The sequence below is a fragment of the Trichomycterus rosablanca genome, chromosome 26 (assembly GCF_030014385.1).
Source record: "Trichomycterus rosablanca isolate fTriRos1 chromosome 26, fTriRos1.hap1, whole genome shotgun sequence".
Lineage (NCBI taxonomy): Eukaryota > Metazoa > Chordata > Actinopteri > Siluriformes > Trichomycteridae > Trichomycterus > Trichomycterus rosablanca.
In genome coordinates, this window is record NC_086013.1 from 1,341,370 (window position 1) to 1,364,634 (window position 23,265).

At 43.2% G+C, this 23,265-nt stretch overlaps 1 protein-coding gene across 1 annotated transcript; it reads right to left on the reverse strand.

Moving 5' to 3' along the window:
• Window positions 1-4,230: 4,230 nt before the first annotated feature.
• Window positions 4,231-17,542, reverse strand: exoc3l2a (exocyst complex component 3-like 2a). The gene is made up of 15 exons (XM_062989158.1): window positions 17,524-17,542; window positions 16,770-17,358; window positions 14,872-15,086; window positions 13,786-13,954; window positions 13,554-13,725; window positions 13,102-13,433; window positions 12,579-12,693; window positions 11,854-11,964; window positions 11,593-11,693; window positions 11,369-11,476; window positions 11,055-11,190; window positions 10,828-10,950; window positions 10,073-10,228; window positions 9,431-9,552; window positions 4,231-7,248 (listed from the first exon to the last, which is right to left on the reverse strand). Exons 1-15 carry the CDS (start codon window positions 17,540-17,542, stop codon window positions 6,906-6,908), a joined length of 2,811 nt encoding a protein of 936 aa, XP_062845228.1. The 3' UTR covers window positions 4,231-6,905.
• Window positions 17,543-23,265: the final 5,723 nt, after the last annotated feature.

Sequence of the window (23,265 nt, forward strand, 5' to 3'; positions counted from 1 at the left end):
AAACATTCAGTCTGGTTAACTGGAGCTACTAAATTCTCCATGACTGTGTTTGATATTAAACTTAAACTGATGAATCTTGTGTTAGCAGTAACTACAGTTCCTGTCATGAATGGAACCAAAGTGTAAAACATGATGTTAAAATTCTAATAAAAAATAGTATAAATATAACAATAATGTAAAGTCGTTACTTAATGAGACCACATTAATTGGTAAGGGTCTGCGGTGAAGTTCTGATCACGAGAATCGACCGGACCTCACAAACACCGGGTGTTTTTCTCTCACGCCGGGTGAAAAATTGCAGAATGTCGAGCGTGTGACCTCAAGTAACGATGTTCTGTACACTGAAGTATTAAGTTGATATGATGACATTAGAACAATAGAGCACCAGTGTTCAGTGTGTGTGTGTGTGTGTGTGTAAGCAAGTCTTCACCCGGTTTCTCTGTAACGAGAGTCCTCTTATTGAGGATGTCCGCTTGTCCACCCTGCTGTACAGATCAGATGTGCCACTCGTACTCTCTCCACCCCCAACACTTATTAATATCTGTGCTGTATTTTTTCCTGAAGCTCTCCGGAGTGTTTTGGATGCAGTTTGGACGCATCTGTACTCTTAACTACAGGTAATAACAACAAAACAAAAGTCCCTCATTAAAGCTGTGTGTGTTTAAGTGGGGGCGCTTGGGTGGCACAGTGGTAAAGTACACTAGTAGTACATTAGTGCTGGGTTTTGAAAAACAGGGCTTGTATCTCAGCAGTGCTGTTGGTCAGCTAATGTCCCGGGGATCTAGCCATCGGGAGGCGTCCCTGTCAGTTTACTCTTAATGCCTGTCCCAAGCCCGGATAGATTTAGGAAGGTTTCTGGATATTTTGGAGCAGCGAAAAGTGAGATGAAACTCTCTGAAGGACCGCGCTACATCATTCTTCTCCTGGATCTGCAGAAAGCCAGTGTAAACCTGTTTACATTCTCACAGGTTTTTATAAAATACAAAAGTACAGTATATTCGATTTATAGGTGGTAAAAATGTGCTAGTCCACCAGTTCTGACATCTTGAGCTTACCTTGGACCCCCACATGGTCACTGATCGGCTCGTCTGAAACAAGGGAGGGTCGGAGGGGATTCTTCATAACTGCTGCAATGATGACCTCTGCTGGCCGATCGACCGGTGCTGCACAAGTGTCTGAGGGGAGTATGTTAGTCACGGATCTCCTCAGTCAGGAGTGGAGGTCCGCAGCAGTAGAGGTATACAATATGGGAATCGGATATGACCAGATTGGGAGGAAATGCATAAAAATAGATAAAAAATTAGATTCTGTGCTGATGTGACTTTTATATAGCCTGCTTGGTTTGTCAGGGTCCTCAGTCCTACGACGGCGCGGTCGACCTGAACTGAACTTCCTCAATCTGGAGAAAACAGACCTCGCTTCAGTGCACGGGCGTCATTCCAAAATCATTTAGCGTGAGACTCAGATCAACATCCGATGACACTTGAAAACATTTTATTATTAACATCCCATGACTGTCCATGACTGAGGAGTGTGTATTGTTATAGCTGAGTGCACTGTGTGTGTGTGTGTGTGTGGATGATGCCTGACAGGTTGGCGGGACTGCAGGATGTACCATCATAAATAACGTCGCCCGTGTTTACACTCAGAGACGCAAACCTGCGCCGTTCTCACAACAACTGAAACCTCAAACCTGTTTACCCGCAGGAAACGCCGTGTCACTCGCCCCCGGCCGCCGTTTACAGAGTGTGACATCATCACCAAGCGTATTTATAACCACCAGCGGTCATCAGAAGAAGCTGGAGAGGGGCAGGTAGCGTCCCTCACCCTCCCTAATACAATGGAACGTGCATGGATAGGATCTTGGCGTAACCAGGCGCGGCGGTTCGGACGTCTGGCATGAGACGGTGATATGACTAAGATCCACCAGGCTGAGGAAAGGCTGTTTTTAGAGAAAAATTAATCATCTTTACAAGGCGCCATCATGCCCAGAGACACTATATGGCCAAAACTATGTGGACACCCCTGCTCATCTTCTTATCAGTTGTATAAACGATATAATTGAAATTTGCTTTTAACACCGTGCTCTAAGGCAAAATCAAGCTGAAAGAGAAAGGGGAACTCCCCAAACTGTTGCCACAAAGCAACACATCTCCAGTTCCTTACACAGAGCTTTTTTACTAGTGATTTTAAACTTTTGGACCCCACTGTCTAAGTATCGCCGCTCTAAAGCTAGCAGGAGAAAAAAATCCAGATGCCGAGCGTTCTTCCTCAGCGTTCCTGAGCCGAAGGTGCCGAAGGTTTGTGATCCGTAATGAGAGGAAATCTGGAACTCGCTTCTGGGAATTCCGCTGCGGCGTCCCAATTTCCCTGTTCCGCTAGGCTCCACTGATTGGACTGTCTGACAAATCGATTACCCACAGTGCTTCTCACTGTGAACACCAGCCAGCAGCGGAAGACCAAGCAAGACGGTGGGGCGAGATGTTTAGGAATGAGGGCACTGTGCCAACTTGTAGAATGTAGAAGTATATGTTTGTACAGAATCTTTAACCACAGCCGTTAATACACAAGTGATAGCATGCTAAATATCCGAGTCACTGAAGAACGCCAGCTAATCATAAAACAAAAAATGAAATACAAATGCGCAGCTGGTCAAGTGGGTGCCGCATGAGGAACTGGGTTCTGTAAATTTACATTTACATTCGGCATTTAGCAGACACTTTTATCCAAAGCGACTTACAGTTACAGTATAAAGTCTGAGCAATTAAGGGATAAGGGCCTTGCTCGAGCGCCCAACAGCAGCAACCTAGCAGTGGTGGGGCTTAAACCAGCGACCTTCTGATTACTAGTCCAGTACCTTAACCACTAAGCTACGGACGAATGGGTGACTGTGCCTGGCATTTGCTGCCCTGCTAATTTGATATGTCTGACCCTGCGCCCAGTTTCTCTGGTGCTGCCAGACCCTGACCAAGTCGGAGGGTCAATAAAGATAAATAAAGGATCAGATTTCACATATCAAGTCATTTATCATCATTAATCACTGCCGTTGGGTCAGAGATGGAAACACATCCTGAACGAGTGGCTTCAGGCGAGGTTCAAACCCAGGTCCCGGGGCCATGGTGCTGTGCAACACTCACCCTACACCTACAGCTGTGCCGTTAAAGGATGGATAGTACATTTTCAAGAATGACTTGGTGAGCTTGTTCAAAAAGAGCATGTGTGTGAGAGTGTGTGTGTGTGTGTGTGTGAGAGAGAGAGAGTGTGTGTGTGCTGGCTATTCTAGGAAAGTGTGTGTTGTTGCAGATGAAAGCCGCTCGCTGTGTGAGAGGGGAAGTGGACGCCTGTGCTGGTTTGTAAACTTGGCTCTGATCGGAGGATCCGTTTGGCACCTCGCAGCACAACAGGAAGCGCTCGTTTACCCCCTCAATCCCTTTCACTTCCCAAACTCACCTCTATAGTGAAAATTGAACCCTTTACCTGAAACACTTTAGTCATCGTAAAAATAAATGCTACCCAAACACCATGTTTACTCTAAAAATGACCTTTTACCTAAAACAGTGCTGTTGCTCTGGGTCCGGTGCCATGTGGACACATCGATCCATGACAGAGCGATACGCACTCACCTACTCACTCACATCTAGGGTCATTTTAGAGCTGTCAATCCACCTTCTGCATGTTTTTTGGAAGGTGGGAGGAGACTGGAGTACCCAGATAGAAGCCATGTGGACACAGCAGAGAAATATATAAAACTTCTTATAGACACTGATTGTGTTTTCAGCTTTTGGCAGGAAAATAGAGCCATTTCAGTGCTTGGGTGGCACAGGGCACAGTGGGTGGTGCTGTTGCCTTACAGCAAGGAGGGCCTGGGTTTGGTTCCATTCTGTGTGGAGTTAGCATGTTATCCCAAAAGACAAGTCCAAAGACATGCAGTCAAGTCAACTGGAGCTACTAGAACTTGTCCTAAGTGTGTGTGATGGACTGGCAATCTGTCCAGAATGTTTACTGTTTTTTGCCCAGTTAATCAAACCCACCTTGATCCTGACCAGGATAAATTGGTGGTAAAACAGACAATAAATGAATGAATTTCAGTCCTTTTGTTTCTGAAACTGTAGGATCATCTTGTTTTTGAGACTCTGGTTTGTGTTTTAGTGTTTTTGTCACTATTTTATCATTTTTATTTTAAATCTTGATCCAGGAACAGACTCCACAGAGGGAGACAAATTCACACAGTTGTGTTTCTTTACCCACTCAATGGGCTTTTATTTCCAGTGAAACATTAAAACGTTACAATCACATTCATGTTACACATATCATTATTTTATATTTTTAACAGATTAAGCGCTCTGTAAAACAGAAACAAAACTGCAGCCACACCAACGAGTGAACAAACATCGCGTTTCTAAAGTATCGTAAAGTACACAAAGTAATAAAACGAGTCGAATTATCAACTTCTTCTAATAAAAAAACGAACGTTACTGATTTGGTTCGCTGTAGTTTATATAAAAAATAAACGGTGACATTTTCTGTCATTAATGACTTATAACATTATAAATCGCAAAAGAAAGGGAAGCTGTAACCACAGTTAGAGATTACCAGAAACTCCAACACTAGCTAGCATGCTACCACACTTAAACACAGCTGTTCGATTATAGCTTAGCCTAGCCTAGCCTAGCTATAAAACCACATTTTAACATTTATTAACACCTTACAAATTACATTCCTTATAACCTTCACTATATATTAATAATAATAATAATAACACCAATAATGATAATACCAATTATTTTTATTAGTATTGATGTTGTTGTGATATTAATAACATTAATACTAATAATAGTAAAAAAAATTATATCAATTTTATTAATAGTAATGATAGTGATAATAGTAATATTAATAGTGATGATAATAATATTTATTGTAATAATAATATTAATAGTGATAATTGCTGTTGTTGTTTTGTTATTATTATTATTATTATTATTATTATTATTATTATTATTACAGTTCTTATCTGAACATCCAGCCACACTAACACTTACACTATCCCACTACCTCCAAATAGTACTAGCCTGCGCCCCTCTGTTATTAAAAGGGGAACTGAGTATATCCCAACTGGAGCAATGCAAAAAAGATTGTATGATCGTGTCCTGCTTTCACTTCACTTGCAGAAGAGCAATTTAATATTGTTGCTCTAATATTCACAGCATTTAGCGGATGCTTTTTATAAAACCTAACCTACATATGTGACTAAATACATACAATCCAAGCCAGCGAAAGTTAAGGGCCCAATATTGGCGATGTGGAAGTGGAAGGGCTTAAACCAGCAACCTTTGATTGCTGGGGCAGTATCTTAACTGCTGAGCCTCCCCTGCCCTAATAAAATATACTGCAGAACCACGATGCGCTTGAACACCAGGACCAAATATTACAATTACATATATTTCTCTGATCGGTCCTTTAATTATAATTTAATTTAACAATTTCCCCCCAGACAATAAGACTGTGGCATGATGTGGCAGTACCTCGTGTTCCTCACACACACCCTCATGTACTGTCCCGAGATCTAAAATTAGCATCACATTACATATCAAGCTTTCCAAAAAAAGTCTGATCAGCCTACAGACAACATCAACATGCTAGCAGTTCGCTAATGCAGGAGATGATAGACGGCCGCTATATGGAAGCATAAAGCCCATAAACGCTGTTAGCATTTGCTTTTTATAAACGATTTTCCAGCAGTTCGAACAATACAGCGCGTTTATGGAGTGGTCGATAAGTCAGATTGAAATAGGATAAGACTCGGTATCTCTTCACAAATGCACTCCATTGTTTCGGCCGTCTCTGTTTCCATTAGCCGTGGCAGATAGAGGGACTGATGACTTGGCGGTCATTAGGTCCACTTCCTGTTAGCTGTGTGAATAATGGAGAGTACTTCCTCTTTAAATCCTGCACGCCTCAAAGAAATGTGAGGGCGACATTTTTCCCTTTCTTCCTCTGGTTAATGGTGTAGCTCTGGATTCTGGGACTGGTTATTGATATCATGACTGGTGGACTATCTACTGATTAACTAGTTTAAGGTGAGGTGAGGTTAGACTGGTGGACTATCTACTGATTAACTAGTTTAAGGAGAGGTGAGGTTTACTGACACACTGGTTAAAGATTCATAGCGTGTTGACTGGCATCCTGGTTACTAATCAACATTAATAACATGGTGACTGGCACACTGGTTACTGATTGACTCTGATAACATGCTGACTGGTACACTGCTTACTGATTGACTGGTAAGATGCTGACTGGTACACTGGTTACTGATCGACTGGTAAGATGCTGACTGGTACACTGGTTACTGATTGACTGGTAAGATGCTGACTGGTACACTGGTTACTGATCGACTGGTAAGATGCTGACTGGTACACTGGTTACTGATCGACTGGTAAGATGCTGACTGGTACACTGGTTACTGATTGGTAAGATGCTGACTGGTACACTGGTTACTGATTGACTGGCAAGATGCTGACTGGTACACTGGTTACTGATTGACTCTGGTAAGATGCTGACTAGTACACTGGTTACTGATTGACTCTGGTAAGATGCTGACTGGTACACTGGTTACTGATTGACTGGTAAGATGCTGACTGGTACACTGGTTACTGATTGACTCTGGTAAGATGCTGACTGGTACACTGGTTACTGATTGACTGGTAAGATGCTGACTGGTACACTGGTTACTGATTGACTCTGGTAAGATGCTGACTAGTACACTGGTTACTGATTGTTCGAATGCAAAAAAATAAACACATGAATAAAAAATTCTGGGAGAAGCGGCAGATTTTTCTGAAAGAACTGCAGGGGTGCCAATACTTTTGGCTGTGACTGTGCTGCACTGTGTCTCACAGACTAGCAAACTAGTAACAAGTTAATTTTTTTTTTTCGTGATCCATTTGTCGGTCACTGTCTTGTGTAAACTGTTGATTGACCTCGTCCGCCCTCCTGGTTGCGGCGCTTCTGGCGTATTTCCTGCGAGGTCGAGCGCTGGACACCCACGACGACACTCGCAGTCCGAAACGGATCAGAACCAATCCTAGACAGGGCATGTCTGTTGCCACGGAAATTTCGGAAAAGAAGGCGTGGTCCCTGGGAATGAGGCTGTCGTTGGACTCGAAGTCTCGCACGACGACGAGAATCTCCTGACGCTCAGCCTGCTGGACCATTCCCCTCACGTTTAATACGGCGGACACATGCTTCCTCCTGAGAGAGAGGAAGAGAGAGAGAATGTAACTCTATGTAGAAACACGTATTATGGCACCAGAATGGATTTTATCGGCCTTGCGGAGGGTCTGTGTGAAAACCTAGTGATTTTACTTTGATGTGACGTCTTTTATTTAGTTTAGGCTCATAAATAAACACAACTGATTCACTCCTGAATTTAGGTGAAAAAAAAGGTCTCAGAAGCAGGCTGAGCTTTATTTTTAGCTACGTGGCGTAACGGAGCTGATCTGAGTGTCATTTGGTGACACTTCGGTGAAGGAAAGTGTCCGAGCTGACAGAGTCAGTCAGCAAAAGGAAGTGTGTGTGTGTGTGTGTGTGTGTGTGTGTGTGTTTAGAGAAAGTGTGTCACTCAGATGTTTTGGTGTGATTTGAGTGTTTATCTCTTGTGAGTGATGGCACCAGAGAGTCTCCTGTGACCTGGCTAGTGCAGGAAGTAGTCCAGAGCCACTTCCTGCTGGCCGAGTCACATTGTGCGTCAGCAGGCAGGAGTATTGCCAACTGGTGACAACACACACACACACACACATGCAAAATAATGTAGCCCAATTTAGATCTGTCAATCAAGTGAAGTCACTACAGGTCACACGGTCGCTTTTGTTTAGGGAAGGTCCTTTCCTGTTCCAGCATGACCCCTATACACAAATAAAGAGAAACTCCAGTATCCTGCACAGAGCGCTGACCTCAGCCCCAATCAACAGCTCTGGAATGAACCGGCCATACAAATACTGTCATCCTTTAACTGAATGGGCACAAATTCTCATACACAGATATACTTCAAAGTCTTGTGAGAAGCTTCTCAGAAGAGCAGCTGTTGTTCTAGCTTTTTGAAATAAGATGTCCAGCAAGTTTATGATCAGGTGTCCAAATACTTTTGGCCATATAGTGTGCATACACAAAAATTGTAGAGATAAGCAGCTGGACACAATTACAGAATCATGCATTTATGGCAGGCAGAGGGGGCATGAGGTGCAGATGATTGACGTGTCGGTTCCTCTTAACTGACAGTCACCAGCTGAAATCCGCTCCATGTGGACGCGTTTCTTCATGATTTCTTTAAAATGTTATATACAATATATTATTAATTAAAGTAAAGTAAATAAACTACAAAGTACAGCTTAGTGCCGCTAAATTAACCCCCTGTCACGCCTTTCCCATGCCAACCGAGGCTCCAGACTTCTCGCAGGGAAGCTGGCATCGAGACGTTGGGCAGAAATGCGTCTCCAGAGGGACTATTTTCAGCGAGACATTCTTAAGAATTCAGGAATGTGAAAGGTGTTGTGAAAAATAGCCTGTGTGCCGAGGCAGGAAGGGGCCGGGGTCAAGAGGTTCAATTATTCCTGAATGAAGTGCGTCCCTGACGGACAGAGTTCAAACCCGCTCGCTTCCGCCTGCCAGCCGAGCACTTCATCCCGGCGTTATGATGAAGCGCTCGGTGTCAGGGGTCAAAGATAACGGCTGAAAAATAAGTCATCAATAAAATTCCTGCTTCAGTCTGGAATCAGTGTTCTGTTCTGTTCTGTTCTGTTCTGTTCTGTACTGTCCTGTCCTGTTCTGTTCCAGTCTGTTCTGTTCTGTTCTGTACTGTCCTGTACTGTCCTGTCCTGTCCTGTTCTGTTCTGTTCTGTTCTGTTCTGTACTGTCCTGTTCTGTTCCAGTCTGTTCTGTTCTGTTCTGTTCTGTACTGTCCTGTACTGTCCTGTCCTGTTCTGTTCTGTTCCAGTCTGTTCTGTTCTGTTCTGTTCTGTTCTGTACTGTCCTGTTCTGTTCCAGTCTGTTCTGTTCTGTTCTGTTCTGTACTGTCCTGTACTGTCCTGTCCTGTTCTGTTCTGTTCCAGTCTGTTCTGTTCTGTTCTGTTCTGTTCTGTTCTGTTCTGTCCTGTCCTGTTCCAGTCTGTTCTGTTCTGTTCTGTTCTGTTCTGTACTGTACTGTCCTGTCCTGTTCTGTTCTGTCCTGTCCTGTTCTGTTCCAGTCTGTTCTGTCCTGTCCTGTTCTGTACTGTCCTGTTCTGTTCCAGTCTGTTCTGTTCTGTTCTGTTGTTCGGTTCCATGCTGTGGTGTTCTGTTCTGTTCTGTTTCAGAGTATCATCAGCATCAATAATCGCAAAGCCTCCGTGTGTGTGTTATTAGTCAGTGTGTGTGAGAGTGTGTTGGTGTGTATTACCGAATATCTGGGAACTCCTTCACCAGCATTCCAACCTCCATCTGAATAGAGGGCGTGTCCTCCAGCAGGATGATGTCAGCCAGGTGACCAATCACGTTATCCAGCCAGGAACAGGTGGACTCCTGAAAAAAAGGGTCAGTTATGAGATTTTACATCAGATGCCCTTCCTGGCGCAACCCTCCTTATTGTATCCGGGTTTGGGACCTGCACTGAGAGCGCACCGACAAGTGCACCTATCATTAGCTAAGTTAGACTGCTAGGATACTGGGATTCTGTTTCTTCTGGTTTGCTTTATAGATCTGAGCCGGGCAGTGCCAGTTTCTGTGCCCGCTGAGGGTTTCAATAAACTATAAATATCTTCTCAAACACTCTGTCTTCCACACACCAGCTCTAAATACCCTCTCAGGAATTAAATGCTTGTTTCCACTGAAATGGGCAGCGAGACATTAAGCCTTCAAAGACAGCGGGAGGAAGTGGCTGAGCAGCTCACTTCCTGTTTTCTTTTAAGGTGATGGACGGGTGATTTTAAGAGGAATAAAAGGCCCGCAGTGCAAACACACGGACAGAGACGTTTATAAAACAGCTGAATCTGCCCGTTTCATGTGTGTGTGTGTGTGTGTGTGTGTGTGTGTGTGTGTGTACCAGGTCATTGAAGAGAGCTTTAAGCTGTTTTGCTTCATCCTGCAGTCGGTATGCCAGTCTCTTCCTCATTTTGAGTGACGTGCAGATGACCCGCCCCCTCATGATGGTGCGCACATACTCCACCATGACCCGCCTGTGAACCTTGTTCACCAATGTCTGCAAAATAATCAATCAGTGAAAGACAATCGGTGAATTAAACAATTAGTAAATCAATCAGTGAATCAATCAATCAGTGAATCAGTGAATCAATCAGTGAATCGGTGAATCATTCAATCAGTAAATCAATCAGTGAATCAATCAATCAGTGAATCAATCAATCAGTGAATCAAACAATCAGTGAATCAATCAGTGAATCAATCAATCAGTGAATCAATCAATCAGTGAATCAAACAATCAGTGAATCAATCAGTGAATCAAATCAATCTACCAATCCGTGAATCATTCAATCAGCAAATCAATCAGTGAGTCAATGAAATGAGTCAATCTGCCAATCAGTGAATCATACAAGAAGCAAATTGATTTACTGACCCACTCATCCATCCTCATCACTAACCACACATTCACCAACCATCTAACCATCCATTATTTTCACCTACCAGGCATTTGCTTGATACATTCATACATTTATCCATCCAGTCAACTGACCCACCATCCAACCATCTGTCCATCCATGTCTGTATAAATGTCAGTCCATTTGTAGTAAGTCTGTCTATCTGTTCTAATCCATCCATCTATCTATACACTGGTCTACGTACCTGATAGGGAGGGCAGTCCATCCTGCGGAACTTCTTAAAGTGCTGTTTGATGGAGGCCTCGATGCTCTCGTACGCCTCTGTGTTATTCAGCCATTTCTTCCTGAGCAGCTTATCAAAGCACGGCTGGAGAACGAAGAACAAACCCACCATCATCTGCTTCTGCTGCACCCAGTACAGAGTACCAAGAGCCCTCAGTGAGAGTACCGAGAGTACCAAGAGGTTCTTACCCGAATGGTCTCGAAGAGTCTGTCACTGAGGACTCGTACAGACTGGTTGATGATCCTGTCGAGTGAGGAGTTTGCCCTCTGAGACGAGTCTTCACTACCGAGAGGATCACACTGCCTGCAGCGCTCCACAAAACTTCTACACACACACACACACACACACACACATATACAGACTCTTGTTATGGGATTATTAACATCCCTGAGGAGACCACTCTCATAATATTGATCAGAAGATCGGCAAGAGGAGACCCAAACCATGTCAGCCCCTCCACCCACCCACAGCATGTTTCTCCACTCAGTGTGTGGACTTTTACCTGAATGGGGGGACACAGTTAGCCAGTGCGATGATGCGTGACACGTAACCATCAGCTCGGTCCCCAAACTCCTGGGTCTCATGGAACATCTCCACCTTCCTCTGGAAACTAAAGTCAGGTAACATAGACAAAAATCAGTCCATCATCATCATCATCATCATCATTTCCCCCACCACCACCATCAACATCATCACCATAACTATCATTCCTGTTATCATTCTCACCTGTGGAGGAAGTCAGCAAATCCTTTAAGGGTGCACCGGGCCACTCGAGCTCCCAAAGGCTGACTGACACCAGTGGATCTGTCCAGGTCCACCTTCAGCCTCTGCAGTAACAGACACAGACAGACACAGACACTGTCTGTATTAAGTCCACTATAATGTGCTGAAGCAACACACCAAGTGCAAAACCTCATCTTAACGGTAAAGCATGGTGGAGGGAGCATCGTGCTTTGTAACCTTATTAGTGAGTGTATAAAGCGATACCTGTATGATCGACCGTGCAAGGCTGGATTGGTACTCTTCGATGTGCAAAGTCTGAGCCCATCTCTTCTCCTCATCCTCCAAAACCTGCGACAACTCCAGAGTTACCTTATCCTACACACACACACACACACACACACACACAGGATGAAAAACAGATCAGTGTGTGTTTTGTCCTGCCGCTTCTTTTTCTAATTGACACTATATAAAGTATGTAGACACCCGATCATGAGCATGTTTATCCATCCTGTAAAATGCTTTTCTCAAGATTTCGGAGTGTGTCAGTGGGGATTGCTGGACATTTAGTCAAAAGAGCTTTTTTAAGATGAGGCATTGATGCTGAAGATCAAATTTATCCCAAAGATTTTGGAGTTTAGGTCCTCCACACTAAACACATCGGACATTGTCCTTGTGCGCTGAGGCAGAGACGTGCTGGAACAGGAAAGGACCTTCCCTAACCTATTTTATATGACTGGTTAGCAAAGGGTGTAACATCTATTTTCCATCACAGGCAGAAGATCAGCCTGCGTTTCACTGTCCATGGTACTGAACTGAGACTCCACCAGGCTGCTGTTAGGCCACTGCTATCTTCACCAGCATTTAATATACTAAAGCTGTGGCTCATCACACGAACCGCACTGTGTTTAACACTGTGTTGAAATTATATTAACTATATTTATGTAAATATGTGTGTGTGTGTGTGTGTGTGTGTGTGTGTGTGTAAATACCCAGACGGTGTCGAGACACTCCTGTTCCAGTCTGTCGATGACCTCAGAGGGTAGCAGCGGTTCCAGAGCGGTACAGTCTATAGATCCCATCGCTCTTACAGTTCCCAGCACGTCCCTGTAACACACGCCCACAATCAGCCTGACCGGTGCAGTCCACAGACCAGAGTCAACAAACTGTATCATCAAGGGTTCAACGTGTTTGGGTTACGACAAGAAGAAAGTAAAAATTAAGGACACACCGTCTTATTTACGTAAGTGTTGTTGCTATGGTATTTAAGGTGGTTGTTAGGGTGTTGCTAGGTGGTTGCTATTCTATTCCAGGCAGTTGCTAGGTGGTTTATAGTTTGTTCCGATGGCATTTAAGATGGTTGATAACCCAAACACTTAGTAGAAACACCCATGTCACTGCACCCCGTGTTTCTATTGTACTTTTATCATGGTGACATAAGAGTTGTGTCGCTTAGTTGATTTGGGGCTCTAGGCGGTTGCTAAGACATACATATTATTGTTGCACATTGTGTACCTGTGGTAGACGTTGTAAACCCAGTCGAGCAGCGAGTAGATGTCTGTGATCTGCACTTGGCCGGCGGTAATTGCCTCAAGGCGCTTAGCCACGCCCTTGTGGTAGCTCTGCATGTACACCTGGAACACCGAGAACTCTTTGGGATACACCGCCACCACGTTTCTTCTTGCCGCGTCCATGTCCTCTAGCACCCGGCTCCTCAGTCTCTCCAGGAACACGCCCATCTGCCCGGTCGCGATGCCGCCTGACTGCGGCAATGACCAATCTGCCGCCTCGCCCACTGCCTCCGCCCACTTCTGCCTAAACCTCCGAGGGCGCTTGCTGGGACGGGCCTCCTGGCGAAGGTCGGAGTAGGTCTCGTCACGCTGGTTGGACTGGGCCTCCTGGTGCGGGGCCGACTGGGCGTTTTTCTGCAGGTCAGATTGGGCGTCTTTCTGGACCTCGGACTGGGCGTCCTGGTGCAAAGCCCAGACCCGGTCGGCGTGCTCCTCCTGCTGAATGACCAGCACCACAAGGCCGAGCTGGGGTCCGGCGCAGGGTTGTCGTAGCGACTCGCGCACCACGTCCCACATCTCCCGCTGCAGCGCCTCGTAGAGCAACTCCACGTCTTTGACCTTCCTCAGGCTCACGTCCCAGGGGCTCAGAGGCTCGTCGTCGTACTGGCACGCCACCAAGGCAGGCCACAGGGGGGTGGAGGAAGGGCGAGGGGTCGTGACGGGCGGAGTGGGCGAGGGCGTGGTGGGCGTGGCTTGGAAGAACGTGGGTTCCAGCTCGCACTCTCTCTCCAGTTCTTGGATGTGGGTGTCGGCCAGAAGGAGGTCCCGCTGATTCACCAGCTGCAGAATTTCAAGTACTGAAAAAGATATTACATATGCGGCTAAGTTACCATAAATATGTGGACACACTTCTCGAACATCTCATTTCCAAATCAGTGGGTGTTAATATAATGTCATTACTGAGTTCCGAACACGTCAGGCCTTGATTTACTTTTTATCAAAATTAACCTCAAGTACACGGACGTTCATCATTTCCCGTATCGCAGCTGGTTAGATGACGACTCTGAGCAACCCCGCAACCTCTAGCTGCTCATTAAGAGCAGAGCATTGTGGGTAAGGCAATAAAGTCCTGGGTCATAGACGGAGCTGATTTCCTATCTCATTAACTATCCACATAATCGTTGATGGGCTGCCAATAAAACGTTCTGTTACAGACGTCTGCTCACGTATTACATGTCTGTCCTGATCGACTCTCCGCCTATGTCTCTCGCTCTCTCTCTCTCTATCAGTCGGATGTGAAGGATATGAAGGTATCGCTGAGGGTCAGGACCTGGTCGGTGGTCATTAAGTTCTGTTGACTACACGCTGTTCTTTAAGAGACTAGTAAACAAGAGTGATTGCGGAAAGACGAGGGTCAGGTCGGGCGCGGTCACTCACTCCTTATCTTTATTCACACGGATCGGTGGGAGTGCAGACCTGGTCGGGTCGTTACAGAACGTGCACCACCCACACCACCCACTGGTCAAGGAACATCTCGTCCCCATCAGCAGCATTTGTCTCGTAAATCACTAAAAACAAACATTTACTCTGAAATAACCTATAACGGGAACCTACAGGAGGATGTTGGAATGTGTGTGTGTGTGTGTGTGTTTGCCCTGTGATGGCCCCACTGATGTTTCCCACTGAATCGGACCCACCGTGACCCTGACCAGGATAAAGCAGAGATAAGAGACAGTGAACAGATGAATATAAGAGGTGAGAGAGATTAGATTACCTGAGAGCGGTTCCCTTCGTTTGGCGGGCGCCTCCTCCTCAGGGCTCTGCGGCTCGGCCTCCAGGGAGTCCCGGTTGGTGAAGGAGTCCCCGCGGAGTTTACTCAAACTGCGCAGGAAAGAAGGCCGACGCTTGGCATCCTCGTCATCCTCGCTGTTGACCTCGTCCTCAGGCAGACTTTCCCTCCTCTCGCTTTTCTTCCTCCGACCGGCTAACCTGCACAGACAGAAAATAAATGAGAGAGAGAACATGAGATATGACATGTGAGAGATGAAGATTTAAATTTAATAAGGCAGAGACGCAGCGTGACGACATAACATGGATTTTTTGGGAAACCGGCAACCGTGTGATTATTGACCCATATCTCAACGGCTGAGCTTCCACCGAGCTACGGCTGCCACTTAACAAGCCTATGGTCAGGTGTCCACATTCTTTTGGCCATATAGTACAAAATAAACAAACAAACAAAAAGAACAAAAACAAACAAACCAACCAAAACCAAACAAAATTAAACCAAATAAAACCAACCAAACAAAACCAAATTAAACCAACCCAATGAAACAAAACCAATTTAAACCAAACCAAACCAAATTAAACCAAACCAACCAAACTAAACTAAACCAACCAAACAAAAAAAACAACCAAACCAAATTAAACTAAACCAAACAAACAAAAAACCAACCAAACAAAATTAAACCAAACCAACCAAACAAAACCAATTTAAACAAAACCAAACCAAATTAAACCAAACCAACCAAACCAAACCAAATTCAACCAACCCAATGAAACAAAACCAATTTAAACCAAACCAAACCAAATTAAACCAAACCAACCAAACCAAACCAAATTAAACCAACCCAATGAAACAAAACCAATTTAAACAAAACCAAACCAACCAAACCAAACCAAATTAAACCAACCCAATGAAACAAAACCAATTTAAACCAAACCAAACCAAATTAAACCAAACCACCCAAACAAATCAAACCAAACCAAATCAAACCAAACCAAATCAAACAAACGAAACCTCCGTGAGCACAGATCTAGAACTCTTTATTTCTGTATATTTATTTTCCCTCGTTTTCTCGGCTCTCCTCAGTTAGATGTCCAGAGGCGTGTTGTTCTGAAGCTATTTCCTGAATAACTCCATAAGAATTAATTTAACCCTGGCAGGAGTGAACGGACATGACCCGAGAGGTGCATTGTGTGCCTCCCGCGAAACGATTTTCGCTGTAGTATAAATAAACAGACGGATGTGTGTTTGTGTGTTTACGACGACTGAGAGGGAGAGAGACGAAGCCGCCGGCTATTCAGCCGTCGTGCTGCACACCGGGAGAACAATGTGGCTGGTATTAATAGCACCGATCTTTCCACGGTCTGATCAGATACACACATCTACTTTCTACTGAAACACACACACACACACTGGGTGTAGAACTAAATTAGCTATGAGTTCAGCTACATACCTCGCATACTTTAATTATTAAAAAATTCAAGGACTTTAGGGACCCGGATAGGGCTCCGTCCCGGCGAGTAATTACATTTTAACGGTACTCTCTCACACCCGGAGGAAATTGTTGTCAGTCTGGTGTACAGGCTTGTTTTTGGTATTTAGGAGGACCAGGAGGAAACCCGTGCAGACACCAGACCAGGAGATCAACCCCACACAGACTATTAAATGGAGGCAAGGACTGAACCTGAATTTCTGAGGATGTGTCACCTAGCTTAGAAACTGCTCATCTTACAATCGTCAGTCGTCTCGTGGGCACATAATTATTTTGGTATTTCTGTAGTCGCCAACTGACTTTCAGGTACAACAAGTTTTGTCCAAATAGTTTCTGAACTGCAGAAAATGTACCTGCTCTGGAGCAAAATCAGCTCCTTTATACACAAACCTACCGTAACAGGGTCATGATCTCCTCAGACGCTCGTCTGTGATTCTTCTTCTTGTTGTTTTTCTTCTCCTTCCCTGAAGTGGGAGTGACCGGGAGGGTGTTGCTCCACACGTTACGCCCGGTCATGCGCAGCCCCTTGCTCAGCTTACCCAGCGTCCTGAGCGGCGATGAGCCGACGATGCGCTCCAGCGTCCCTCTCAGAGGCGAGCTCCCCTTGGACCTGTCGGTGAGCTTCAGCCCTCCGTGCAGCTCGGCGTTCAGCTCGTTCTCCAGCGCCTCGCCCTCTCGCAGCGACCTGGTCTTTAAGACCTGGTCTGGGTCCCAGATGGAACCTTCTTTCTCGTTCCAGCCCAGATCCGGCTCCGGGTCTTCGAAGGGGTTGAGGCAGGACGGCGGGAGGATGAGCTCGTCGTTGGTGTGGTTGTGCTGCAACACCGTTTCGCTGGTGTCATGATTGCTGATCAGCACCATCTCACCATTGCCGGCGATGCTCTTGGACCTCCCGGGAAGCTTCTTCAGGATGGGCATGTTGGCTCTGAAAGGGTCAAACGCTGGGAAACACGACGGCCACCAGATTCTCCTGTCAGAGTCAGCTGCAACAACAAAACACCAATAATTTAATAGCAACCATGAAATAATCGTGTCAAAAGATCAAAAGAGCTTCTCCAGAATAATCTGTGTAACATGAGGTACATTTGCGTACTGGAACATGATTGGCCCTTACATTTTATGATGTAATAACACTCGCCCCTCAGTACTTGAATACTTCTTCAGCATCCTTATGCATGGATGAACTAAAAATAAGCTCTGAAATCAGCACTGAGGCTGAGATTTCAAAGTGGAACAATTTCCAAAGAGGCCAAAAAGCAGAACCCAAAATTACTGGTGCATTAAAAAACTAGAAAATTATGGGAAATACTGCAGTGTTGAACCTGGAATTTATATTAGGACTAGGATCATTATATAATGATCCACTTGGTGCATAAAGCACAAAACCTGGACCCCTAAGCAATAGAAATCATTTGTATGGTGTTATGATTTTCTACATCTGAACTCTGAAGAATGCCTTCAACCCAGAATTCCAACCTTTGATTACAATGGGTACGCAAATCCATCATGCTACGAGCAGCATCTGGTGGAAATCTTAAGGTCCAGCGATTGTTTGGCATGGTCAGATAACGGCCAACATCATTCCTGGATAATAATGCCACCGTGCGTTCGGCCAAAATTATTCAAAAGCACTTTGATAAACACAGATGAAGTGTGATTTAATCATCACTGAACTTTCTTAACAACTTCACTTCTTACCACAGTCCATCCAGGAAGGTTTTAAAGCTGATTCTAAATGAAGGGAAGGTTATCGTTAAAAGCTCTTATATGAATTTATTGTGGCTGTTTCTGATATTTTGTCGATGATTATTGCCGATCTGTGGATTGGCACTTGGTTGCTGCAATTGGAAAACCCACTGCTGCTGAGATCTGGGGATCTAGGGTTCGAATCTCAGTGCTATTGACCGATCGGGCACTTGCATGGACATGATTGGCTAAATGTACAAAGCACTTTTTACAGGATCAAATAACTTGTTGGTTTCCAGTTTTGCAAAAGAAACCTGCATGCAGGTAAAGACGTTCTTGGATTCAAAGATCCTTGTGAGGTGGGAAGCGAAGCCGAGGACTAAGAGCCACTGTTCTGGAGTGTGTGAACACTTGTTTGGCACGAGCGCTGGCGTTTCAAGTGCTTTTGTTGAATTAAGGGCTTGTTTTCACTCCCGGGTCTGGAGGTGCATCCTCCTCCAATATTTTTATCTGAACTAGGAAACCTGCTTCATAAATATTGTAGTCGTGGGAGGAAAGCCGTGTTTATTTCTCTGCTAGGACGTATGTGTTGAGGACGGGTTTAAATAAACACCGCTGGAAGAAAAAACACTGGGGTTTTTCTTGGCGTGGCACTGGCACAGGTCAGCTGGTTCAGTCTGTGAAACTGACCACTGGTTATGGTTTTAAAAAGTGTAGACGGGCGGTAGCTGCAAAACATGCCAATTACACCAAGATCTAATCAGAAATCAGTGGTTTTAAACCAAGATAAGTGGAGTTTTCTCTTCAGGAAACATTTATCACATTTTTACCTACAGCTTCTAAAAATATGACAAAACCTGCTGGGTTGCAGATTTACATCATTCATAAATGTGGCGCAAATGTAAAGTATGTTAGTCCAGTATTGGGGGTCCAGGGTTCAAATCTTTGCTGAGCTATTGGCCGATTGGGCGCCTGCATGGACATGATTGGCTAATATGTCAGAGGTGCGCTCTCAATGCTGATCCCAAGCCCAGATAGAAATAGGAAGGTTAAAAACGGTACCAAGTCTGGTATGTGGACCAGATCGACTCTGCCGACTTATATATATGAGGGCAGCAGAAAAAATATGTTAAAGAAAGCTCTCAGTTTCTCGTCAGCGAATATTTTTGACTACAGAACGAGCACACACATTAGGAGGCACATGAAACAGTGGTCGTTTTGCCAAGGTTGGATCAAAATCTACCTTATGATCAGAGAAATTTGGCCTACTGGTCAGAACCTCCAAAAACAACCCTGACCGTTTATCAAAGCTGCTAGAAAACGTGCAAAAAAAGAATGTTCTTCATTCTTTCCTAGCACCTTCTAAACTCACGGTAATGCAAAGCTCACTCGACTGTGTGCAGCGTCAAATGTAAAATCCCAAAATGTGCCAATGCAGAAACTTAAAATTCCCTTATAAGCGTATGTCAGCCTTTAAGCTCGGAACGTTCAGTCCTCACCACTGGAACAAACTGGTTCCTGTGACGTGTTCGCATGCAGGTTGGAACATTTGGGCAGGTTAAAGGATGCTATTGTACCCCCGTACCCACACACACACCTATTCAGACACACACCTGTCTCTCCCAACCTGACAAAGTGTGTGTCAGCACATGGATGTTCATACATACGTCGACACACACCCACCCACACACACACACGCCATAAGGAAAAGGACACAGTGTGGTGTGTGTTCAGTGTGCTGACTGATTCATGATGCATGATGTACAGAGTGTGTTTTAGGCGTACGGGAGTCCTCGATCATAAACATTTAAAGTTAAGTAAGACAAGTTCTGTGACCCTCAATGTGGCTCAGAAATATTGAATACCCAAAGGTCTAGAAAATATTAATATACTCTCAGACTCCTAATCTACTAGTCTCAGACCCCTGGGGGTCCCTGGACACAGTTTAATGGTTTAATCTGATTTATTTTCCCAATTTAATAATAAACAGATGAAACAACAAACTCTGGGGTGTGTAGAGAAGTTCCTGATCGTTTGGGTTTATTATATAAGGATCAGGGTTATGAAATGTGTCTCACACACACACACACACACACACACGACAAGACTAAAGTGCAGTCCCACTGCTGCATATTACAAATACTCTAACACTGTATTAATGCTTTAGGAAATTATTAGATTACACAGATTCAGAATCAGGTTGGCACGATGGCGCAGTGGGTAGTGAGTTTAATTCCCCTTCCTTTCTGTGTGGAGTTTGCATGTTCTCCCTGTGTCTGTGTGGGTTTCTTCCAGGTGCTCTGGTTTCCTCCCTAGTCTAAAGACATGCAGTCAGGCCAAGTGGACCTACTAAAAATTACTCTGTGGTGGACTGGCAACCTGTCTGGGGTGTTTCCTGCTTTTTGCCCAATGAATCAGACCCACCGTGACCCTGAACAGGATAAAACGGTGGTAAAACACACAGTGAATGAATGAATGAAGAGTTTAAATGACCAGCATTTCCTTTTACCAGCAAGTCCTAACCATAACTGAAGAGCAGAGTGAATTACTTTAAATGACAAGAATTAACCCTTAAATAGCAACATTTTAATTTTTATTCTATATGAACATTTTCAGCACTGATTATAATTTTGTGTTTATGATTTGTTGGAACCTCCCATTTAGACTCTATTTAAGAAAACTATGTCGAATTCATTCTTCATTATGTTATATTCACTATCTGCTTACATTTTAAAAGACATGTATATATATTAAGATATGGTCAATATAATTTGTAATATGTTTAAAATAATTTTGGTTTATTTTGACATATTTATTGCATGTACATTAAAGCACAATCTATACACAATCTTACAGTTATTTTGGAATTATGTGACTTTACACATTCAAACTGTAATAACCATTAAATTTGGGCTATATCGATGTTTATCAAATAAAATAATAATATACAGTCATTTGATATTATAGATGTCACCTATAATATCAAATGACTATATATTATTATTTTATTTTATTCATGTCTTAAAACATGTTTTATTTTTTAGCAGCTGTATTTCTGCATTGCAAAACATTTTAAAGACATTTTTAATTAATCCCTAGTTTCCACTGCTGCACGCAGACGTGTCCTGTCGTAACACACACTCTATATTTTAATAAATAGAAAGAAATGTTAAAATATAAGTGTACAATGCTGCAGATGAAAATTAAATGAGTTTTTTCAGCACACGTTATTGTGCATTAAAGCTGCAGCACGTCAATTCAGATGTTTGAATTTATTAGAGCATCCGAGAGGTCTGCCAAAAGTAATATGCATACATGTAGTAATAACAAATAATAATAATAATAATGTTATACATTTTATTATTATTATTATTATTATTATTATTATTATTATTATTATTAATTATTATTAATGATAATAATATTGTAATAAAATATTAAAATATTAATAATAATACAAAAGATTGTACATAATACATTTATACACATTTAGAAATAAAAAAACTACTTCTTAATTTTTGTCATTCTGTCATAACAGTTTAAACAAACAGCAATAGATTTCAATCAATAATTGAGTCTTTCACAAAAACTGACAACTGAACATTAACAAATAAATCTGAATTCACATTTTGATGGTAAAAATACAGTAATACTACAGTTTTAAAAGCAAAGATACACAATATACCATCCATTCCACTCACACTCAGTCTTACCTTCAACTCCGCTGTACAGCCTCCTCACTGCACTGCCATTCCACCAAGTGAGAGTTTACAGGAGAGACAGTGTGTGTTCATGCACCGCTCGGTGAGTGTGTGTGTGTGTGTTCTTCAGGGATGGCAGACAGGTCTGATGGAATGTCGGCCACTGGTGCTCACTTTGCTACCAGATGCTTATGTGTTATCCTGAGGAAACAGAGGCACTCTCCCTAAACAAACAAACACACACACACACACACACACACACACACACAGACCTGCCTACTTACATGATCAGTGCCAGTGTGAAGATCACATTCAGTTCAGAACTCATTCATTCAGAAATGATTACATTCTTCCTTTTGAAACTCTGTTTAACAAAGAGTTAACTAATATTCAATTATTTAGTTCTACATATTTTTCTGTTTTATTTACCATCATGTGCCATTTACTGTAATAATCTTTAATACTGTTTGACACTGTTTTATTTCACATTTGCTTCGGCAATCATTTTTAGCCAGAGAATGTTTCTGAGTATGTCAAAAACACAAATATTTGCATGATATTAAAGACTATGCAAATTTAAGTAAATTAAGTAAAGTAAATCAAAGCTAACAGGATGATCTTGCAATAAATGAACAACAATATGCAGTAATTGAACAGTTTAAGTTCTGTGGAGCTGAATAAAAAGTGGGAACATCTTGTCAGTATTTTCTCACTGCCGGGTACAAAAAACCCTCAACTTACTGTCAGCTTGTTAAAATCTCAGGGTTTGACATTTACAGGAGATACAGGAGACTTTTAGGCCTCGTTTTAAGTCTTGACTGGAGTTCCTGATGGACACAACGACCATGTGAGTGATGATTCCCAGAACAGATTTGGGTTTGGTGTTCGAGTGCCTGCATCCTGTCCTCTTCTGTCCTCTGGTGGTAAACAGAACATGGTGCATGAAGCAACTGGACAACATGTGATGACAGGCTGTGTTTAGTCTGCTGACTGGACCAAGGTTTTATGTATTTGTTTCGTTGCTATTTATCTTTTTTCATTTTTTTTAAATAAAGAGGCATAAAAACTGTTTATATTTCTTTGGTGCTGTCAACCAGTATTTTAATGTGGTAATGTGGATCTAAAGGTTATAATTTATTTTAGTGGGAAAATGTGTCTATGACCTGAAAAGCCTGAAGGTTAGGTAATATCTGAGTACCTGGATAATTTATATGGGTTTAAATAATCAAATGCAAATTTAGATTACTCCTTCCACACAAGTAATATTAAACGTGTCCTAAATATTATGGTTTCTCTCCTCGTGAAGAAATTTGAGATATATGCTTGTTTTATACTGAAGGACTGAAAGTACCAATGTGGGGAGATTGAGATCTAACTGAAAACACTAGTCTGATCAGGTTTAAGTTATGTCAAAAAAAAAAAAACTGTGCTGGACTTGTAGATCATAATTTGATCTTGCGGAACTTTTTGTTGTAATTGCTCAAGATATAGCAAATTATTTTG

Coding starts and splice junctions, on each gene's coding strand:
- exoc3l2a (XM_062989158.1), bottom strand. Junction 13,955..14,871: donor ACGAAGGGAACCGCTCTCAG/GTAATCTAATCT, acceptor TATCTTTTTCAG/TACTTGAAATTCTGCAGCTG. Junction 9,553..10,072: donor AAGCTCTCTTCAATGACCTG/GTACACACACAC, acceptor CCTTTTTTTCAG/GAGTCCACCTGTTCCTGGCT.